The 8,979-nt window shown below is 32.6% G+C and overlaps 1 protein-coding gene across 1 annotated transcript in view; it reads left to right on the top strand.

The window, feature by feature from the left end:
* The first annotated feature begins 1,674 nt into the window (after window positions 1–1,674).
* LOC124367005 (cationic amino acid transporter 4) overlaps window positions 1,675–8,979 on the top strand; it is a 30,315-nt gene continuing 23,010 nt past the window's right edge. Inside the window, exons 1-2 of the mRNA XM_046823665.1 lie at window positions 1,675–1,792; window positions 5,768–5,919. Coding sequence (XP_046679621.1) covers window positions 5,772–5,919 — 148 coding nt within the window. The 5' untranslated portion in view covers window positions 1,675–1,792; window positions 5,768–5,771. The remainder of the gene's footprint in view (window positions 1,793–5,767; window positions 5,920–8,979) is intronic.

Genomic DNA, 8,979 nt, shown 5'->3' with positions numbered 1-8,979 from the left:
TATAAATGGCAATTTATACAATTATACAATTGCCATTTATACAATTTAATGTAAATAAAAGTCGTTTGACAGGTATTTGGTCTTCCGATCATATGTTAGTTTGCTTATTTAAACACATATGTGACAGATACGGCCAAATACAAAATACAGTAATTGAATCGGAAAAAGTAAGCGCTCTGTGGTGTAATGGTAGCACATTCACCCGGCAAGTGAGAGATCCGGGTTCGACTCCCGGCGGAGCAAGTACTTTTTGTGATTCAATGTTTATTGAAATATATATATATATATAAGTAAATATCCGCTTCGTAATGATCATTCAATGAAACTTCTGAACATACCTTCATTGAATTCACCCTTGTCAGAGAACTGAATTAGTTTTTCAATAAGTGCACTGAATACGCTGATGCAATCACATAGTAATAGTTTGATTTTATTTGTCGGATTTAAAATTCTATCAAGTACGAAACCGTGGAGAGAGTATGAGTAGGGAAAACGCGCTGCATCGTCGACCAGATCTTGTTTTAGTTCTTAGAAGTACGTGAAAGGAAAATAATGCTTAATATTCAAGAGTATCGGGAATCCAGTAGATTAGTATACGGTACTATGGAACGATATCGACTTACGATATCGTAATAGATGTTATATGATTTTCGAATACTTATATAATATGATTGTTTTCTTAGTATCTTTTTGTTCCACTGTCTTTAATAAAAGCGAATTGTTTGTTTATTGTATTATGCATTCCATTTATAGTTAATAATATTTTATTGGTGCAATGGAGCCTTAACCTTTATTATATTGTTCGACACTTCGGTATTATCAGGAGGCCACTATTTTTGAAGAGTTTCTCTTACAGGGGATCTAAAAGGACTACATTATTTTAAAGAACAGACTTTATAATTATATGTCATTAGTACGATCGGTTCTTGTTTTCTGCCTCCCAGAAGGAAGCGTCGTCCACGAGAAGGACATTCGGTCCTATTACTATTTGTTATTAGTTTACATATGCAAGTAAATACATAAGAACGTATTATAAATTACACCACACTAAAACAGTACACCTGTAACTATTCTCTATAAAAGTTGGTCGTAGTCGGGTCACAAGTTTCCGAGTTATGAAAGTTTAAAAGATGCAGTTTGATTGGAAAGTGCTAAAATCCGTTTCTGTTTTTAGTTCTTATCGGCACAAAACTGGAAGTTATTGCTTTTAAATAACTTGCTTTATATATTTAAATTCAGAAATAAACAAGCTAAATTTTAATGTAACTCCCATTATTTTCTCTTTATCCACAAAGTAGGCGTTTAAACTAATGTATATATACTTTTTGATCCAAAAGTAAGTGTTATAGTCGGTACAAATCAAATTTCTCTCTCTAAAACTAAATTTATATTGTAAATTAACTTTTTTAATAAGTCCAATTATTCTTTTTTATTCTTTAAAAATTCAGCTTTTTATACTTGAATTAAAATGTACATTTCATTTTTAGATGAAAATTCCAGACTAATCGCGAAACAAAGTGCTTTAGACTTAAGAACAAAGGCTGCAACAGGTGATCGACTAAGTATTCATGACAAACAAATTACTGTACCGCGCTATAAATAGCCGGCCCGCCCGCCCGCATAATTCACCCCATTCCATTCACTTCACAATCGATTGACAGAAGTGACGTCAGAGGGTCTTGCGCCGTGTTCGTATCACAGCTTGTACCAGAGCACAACATCTGCCTTGTGAACCCAGCCGACCATTTAGAAAATATCTTATTAGCCCCACATCTGAAATTAATTCATAAAGGTGAGCATTCACTTTTACTCTGTATAGAATTCCGAGGGCAATTAAGTTCAATATCGTTGTAATCTAAACACATAGTTGGAAAGTAAATCATTTGATTTAGGTACTAACATATGGCAACAAATTAATTATAATATTTTCGTACAACATAATCGTACCTTGTTATGTCTGTCAGATAATGTGTAAGAGGTCAAAATATACCATTTTACCAATACCCACACATATTAAATAAACACCACTGTGCTTAAATTTGTCTCTGTTCTATACAGGTGAAAATAAGTTTGAATAAAGTGATGATAAATTTTACTATCAATTAATATTAAAACAAAACTAATTGCAATGTATAAAATAAAATTAATTATTAGTGCACATAATAATTATAAAGTTGGTGATTGAGCCAAGATAATAATTTGAAGGGAGTTTTACCAGGATTTGGTGGATATGGGACAGTCCTAGTTGTAATGTGGTCCACACTTCGAAAAGATTAAAAAGTCTTGAGTAATAATTATATGAGTCTACTGGCAGTTTTATATATAAATTTCAATAATGTTTTAATGTTAGAAAACCTTTAGTTTTCTAACATTACAACTACAATACAACTAAACCTTTAGTTTATTAATATTTAAAAGTAGATATAAGAAGTCATTTTGGATATAAAACTTCTAAGTTTTAAATACTGAACTCAAATGAATCAACTATTAACTAATCCAAGAACTTTGGAAGTGCTTTTGTAGCACAATGGTTTAACAAAACAAATATTAGGATTCAAAATAATTATTTGCTGAAGAGTAACAAGTAACAATATTATTTCAAGTTTTATTAAGCTAAGGTCAGGTCTTTCAGATGTGCTATTGTCATTAAATTTGATACACTGGCATAGTGTACGATAAAAATGGTAGAATTTCCCAGTTTTTTTGGTTTGGGTCATTTTGGGGTGGGTCAAAATATATCAAAATTCTATAGAGTAAATTCCAAACTGATACTGAAACATACTCATTCCAGAAACAAAAAACATTTGAACATCACTTTGGACTCCTTTTGGAGGGAGGTTGATACAACATATGTTTGGTGATAATATGAAATATTGTCAAAATGACTCAAAAAATGCTGAGGAAATCGGCCAAAGTTAAATATTAATACTCTGAAAGTACTAAACATTTGGCACTCAACTTCTTTGGTGGGTTATGCTAACTTAAAATTACCTTTGAAAATGTCTAAAAATAATCATGATGTCTAACTAAAAATATCAATCTTTACTTTACTTTTTTATAACTACCCCTAAACATATATGATGCAAATGTGTCATGTGACAAAACATACAAAAACATACCTATAATGTTTTGGTTAGATTTTTATTGTTACAAAGCGTTAGGCTGGCGGTCAACATTTTGCAAATGACAAATGTTATACATTGACCTAACATAGTCGGGTAGGTATTAAGGTATTAAATCTAATGATATCAAATTTAGAAATAATGTAATTTGGTTTCCAAAATGTTCCATTTTGTGTACATATATTGACATTGAAAAAGAAAAAAATTGTAATTATATTTCTTAAATGATCAAATACAATAAAAAGTATTCAAGTGGGGACAGACATAAGAATATATCAATTTTTGTGATTCAGAATTTATCTTCAGTTTAAAAAAGTTAATTACATTGTATTTGTTACTTGCTTATTGGATTTTAATTATTTAGTAATCAAATTTTATTGTTGTAAGGCCTTTCACTTTCAAGGAAAGAATCATCAGACCCACAATTGAAAACAGAATGAATAATTCTAAACATATCTCTTACTGTTCAAAAATACTAAAGACTGAATAAAAAAAACAAAATATTTCATAATTTAGTATCAAATTAAATAAGTATTATGAATCTGAATATAACAAATTAAAAAAAAAAAATACTACAAATCATAGGACAGCTAAAATCCAATACCTATGATAGTTAAATGATATGTTCATTTTAAGTGGTTTGTTAATGTGGGATATTAAATTTAAGTGACTGTTTTTTTAGAACCTGAATATACCTTAGATTTGTGTACACCTACATTTGTGTCACTAAGCTTAAAGTTAGATATTTTCCTAATCTCAATCCTAATCCTAAACAAGGTGGGAGTTTGTCTCACCAATGTATCGTAACAGGCTTCGCTGAGGTTGTTGCAACATTTCAAATCCATAGTTCATTTTATTCTTGAGATGTCCTGGGGACAGGCAGACGAAAGAAAAATTATGTCAGCCTTCAATGACACTCAGTCAAAATCCATGGTTGGACATGCACCATCATAGAACACATAGTTTTCTATATAGAAGGAAATTTCATGCAAAATTTAAAGTCTTCAGATCAAATCTTTCTCCAAATATCTTGCCACATGAAGTATTCACATTCAGGTAGGATTTGTAGTAGTGTTAAAATAATAAAAGTTATGGTGAGCAAGGGAGGGTATTACAAAGCAAGAGTGCACTGAAATTGCATCCTATCACTTGACTTTAAACATTGACTTTCCATTTTATTATTTTTGTTCTCTGTTTACTCTATGAACAAAAAGTCACGTGTTACAATCTCACAGGCTTGTACTCAGTTTGTTCACATCTTTATTTATTCTAGTATTTTCTTGTTGACATTATGGTTACACACAAGACCAGTGTAAGAATATTTGCTAACGCTCAGCTAAATCCCATGGAGTGACATGCACCATAATCGAACTCAGTGTTCCTTATATAGAAATGAAGCTTCATAGAGATATCATGTAGACGGACAGAAATTAAATTTGTCCAGCCCCACGAGTGATAGGATTCGCTAACGCTCAGCCAATGAATAATAATTCAGCACAGGAAACCATAGCACACTCACAAAGGAGAAACACATGGAATATATTATTGGCAGCAGCAGGCTTAAAATACACAAGGCAGGAGTATACACGCCACACCAAGTGTCGTGTAATAGGCTTCTATGATATTTCATGCAGACTTTCAAGTTTATAGCTCATTTCATTCTTGAGTCCCATAGAAGGGTGGACAATCATAAAGACATTTTCCCATCCCCTCCAGCAGACAAAAAGAAACTCTGTCAGTTTAATAAGCTATAGACTTCAATGACGCCTAGCCAAATTCCTTGGTTGGATATAAGACACCATCATGAGACAAATTCTCGTGTATTTAGAAATGAAATTGCATGTAAAATTTAAAGTTAAGAAACCAAATCTTTATCGAGATATTTTGCTGAATAATGCATTCCCATTTTTGTTTATTAAATTAAGTTTCTCAGCTGTGTTCAAAAATAATAAAAGTTGCGGTGAGCTAAGAAGGATATTAAAATCTGAGTCAAATCTTTTCACAAAGTTTTAACATTGACTTTCAACTTGTTTTCTTTTTACTCAATGAATAAAAGTAACATTTTGAAATATCAAATGTTTTTATTCAGTTTGCTTAGAAACTTATTTATTTTCATTTATCTCATTGATTACACATAAGACCGACCAATGTAAAAATATTCACTATAGCTCAGCTAAGTACGATGGAGTTACATTCACCATCATCGAACACAGTGTTGCTAATACAATATGAAGCTTCATGTAAAATTAAAGTTTATTGGTTAATTCGTTTTTGAGATAATGTCCAGACAGATGACATATAAACAGAGAGACAGAAACACAATTTTTCCAGCCCCACGAGTAGTGATAGGCTTCGCTAAATAATGTTTTGGTAGCCAAAACCAAAGGAGAGAAAATAGATAAGTGAAGTGAGCTGGCTGAGCCTGGAAAAAGTTGGCAAGAGCATCTGTAAGCTATAGGCAACTAGATTCATAATTTTCATCAACTACCATACATTAGACGTACATTTAAGTTTATGGGGATTTGAATATAATTATTAATTCTTTCATAGTTTGCAAACTTCTTATAAATTTCATAATTATATTTTATCCTGCCCCTTAGTTAATTCGGTTCTGACTTTAGTATAAGTAATATAATATTTTTCAGGAAAATGCCAGGAACACGGCACAAAATCCTGGGCCATGTGTTTTCTGGCTTCTGCACCAAGATGAACCGAACCAAGCAGTTGAGCTCTGCTGACGAGAATATGGAGACACCGTTGAAACGATGCCTCAACACTTTTGACATTACTTTGTTGGGTAAGTTGAACACAGTTATAATTCATTTTGTCCCATTGCTGTTATAGAAATGTTGAGTACATTTCTGTTTACAAATAGCTTTTAGTTATTATTTATTGTTTAATGCACTGCAGCTACTTGAAAATAATTCAAGGAAATGAACTATCTCACATTGCAGTAATCTAAAAATAACAAAATTAAATTAAAATTAAATAATAAATATGTGACTTGCTCAATTTGTGCCAGGAGTTCACATCTGTTCTCACTTCTTCATCATCATTGAAGTACTTCCACCCAAGTGATGATTCTAGTGATGATAAGGGGCGATCACTTGGGACAAAGTCAGGGCTACACGATGGATTATCCGAAACTTCTGATCTGGAGAGTCAATCATTCCAGGTCCGAACAGCAGTATGAGAATAAGAAAACCCACAATGAATGATCTTTACAGAAAGATCCATTCAATTTTATGACGGAATGTCAATGGTATGATATGTTGCCCTTTTCCTGGACTGCACTTTGTAAGGTCTCTCACATTCTCTAAGGACGCAAAAAAGCATTCCCTTAGCATAACCTCATAAAATCTACAATACTGTCTAGAATGAAGTCAAATAACATTAATGCCGTGAATATTGTTCCTAGAATCATTAATTTATAAATTAAATTACAACTTTTAAATTTAACTCTGTTGAATATTTAGAGAATTTCTTAATGATTCTTAATCATAAAATTTATCCAAAAATCATAGCACACATTCAGCAACAATATGGTGATATAGATATAACTCAAAGAGCTTACTTGAAATTAGGTTTAATTAAACACAATTGAGCCCTAATATAAAGAAACGTAATCAGAGTTACAACAATTTCATAAAAATGAATATAGCACTTCATCAAAACTAATTTCCATTTAGAAATGTCTAAATTCTTATTTTTGAGAGTCAACTTTACTGTACAGTTTTCCACACACAATGTCATTATAGCTTTAAGGGCTGTAAGGAGTTGTGCAACTAGTGGCAATCCCGTTGCTGAATAAGTAGTCCTTTATTTCTTATGACATAAATGAGGTTCCTCGTTCAGAACCAACGAATGCAGGTATGCCGAATACAGTAAATGTTTGCTTGAATTTTGATATTACAGTTTTTGATGAAAGGTGTACGATAAATTCTTACTCGTGATCAAGTGATACATTCGTGTTTCATCTGGATGGCAAGGTAAGTTATGAATGAATGAAAAATGCCTATTAAAGAGTCAGAGTTAGGGCTATTAAGCCCTCTCTATCACTCAACCTCATATTGTATACAGAAAATTTACAATAGTTTATACAATTGTGGTACATTATTAACTTATTCTTTAAATATAAAAAACAAAAATGCTTAACCTATACAAAATTAAATTATCTTAAAGTAAAAAACCTATATATTTAAATGAATACTTAAAATATGAAAGAAACTTTATACATTTTATGATAAATATAAGATAATTCAAAATGAAGAGCAAGAAGTAAAAAACATTCAATCACTCGAACACACCAATTGACCACATTACCGCAACAAGCAGCACCACCCGTCACCCCCACAGGCCCCCCAGCAGCAAGCCCCTAACCCCCACCTCGAAGTACACGTGGTCCTCAATACATCTGATATCATCAGGGAGAGCGTTCCAAAGGCGACAAGCCTGAACACTAAAGGACTTATTAAAAATTGTTGAATGATGAATTGGAATTGATAGTAATGTGGCTTCCCTTCTTGTAGATCGTTCACTAATATCAGAGATAAAGTTGAAATGATCGGACAGATAGACAGGATATTTGGTTTTGATAATTAACTGTAGAATAGGAAGAATGTGATGAAGTTAATGAACTTCATCACATACGTTCTTACGTAGTTGATGAAGTTTCATGAGTGACAATTGCTGAAAATATTGCGTAGTGTGCTCATGACGTCTTAGATTAAAAATAAATCTAATACAGTAGTTCTGAGCACGCTGGAGTTTGTCTGATTGCTCAACGGTCATGTCACTCATCACAACATCACAATAGTCAAAGTGTGATAGTATGAGAGTCTTGATGAGCATCACCTTAACATTGAATGGCAGGTACAAGGCAAACCATTTCAAACCACCGTGTTATGGAAACTTCTAAGCTGATCAAATTTTTTTATTAATATAACTACAAATTCCGGCACATGTTAAGGTGTCAGCAGCAACATTTTCTCGGCCTGGTCTATAAAAATCATAGCTGTAACATGAAAGTTTAAGTCCCCACCTCATGATCTTCTCATTCTTTATTTTATTAGACAATTTTGAATCGACCATAAAGGAAACAGATTTCTGATCTGTAACCAACTTAAAGTAACAACCGAGTATATAGTACTGCCACTTCCGGACAGCCTCTATGATAGCATAGGCTTCTTTTCTACAGAACTATGCTTAAATTCACTTGAATTGAAACCTTTTCAAAAGAAAGTTACTGGAAGTCCATCTTGAGTGAAGGTTGTAGTTACAGTAATATCAGAATCATCTGCCTTTATAGTAAATGGATGATCAGGGCAAATAGGAAACATTGAGGCATTTCCAATTTCTTTCTTAAGTTCATTGAAAACAGAAATAACCTTTGGTGTCAGGGGAAACCCATTCCTTGTAAGTGGCTGGATCTTCTCTGAAAATTTGGGTATGAATCTGAAGAAATGAGAAAACATGCCCACTGCTCTCCTGAGACAAGCAGTATTGGTAGGAAGAGGAAGATTCTTAAGGTGCAGAAGGTGCTCCAGGTATGGTTTGATCACCCCATTACTAATTTTTTAACCCAAAAAATTGATTGTGGTAATTGACAACAAACTTTTAGTTTTGTTAATAGTTAGACCATATTTGGTCACAGCTTGCATGAATCTGTCCTGATTTTTATTGTGATCTTCCTGAGTCTTGTTAGATATCGTAACATCATCTAGATAAGCAAATGTATCTGAGCAAAAGGTTTTCAAGCTGAATTATTTCATCTATGACACACTGGAATGCAGCAACGTTGATAGTGACACCAAATGGGATTCTTTTGATTTCATACAGTCGTCCACATGCTTCAAAA

The sequence above is a fragment of the Homalodisca vitripennis genome, chromosome 7, assembly GCF_021130785.1.
Source record: "Homalodisca vitripennis isolate AUS2020 chromosome 7, UT_GWSS_2.1, whole genome shotgun sequence".
Classification (NCBI taxonomy): Eukaryota; Metazoa; Arthropoda; class Insecta; order Hemiptera; family Cicadellidae; genus Homalodisca; species Homalodisca vitripennis.
The sequence above is the reverse complement of the archived record's forward strand: the minus strand, read 5'-3'. Positions and strand labels throughout refer to the sequence as shown.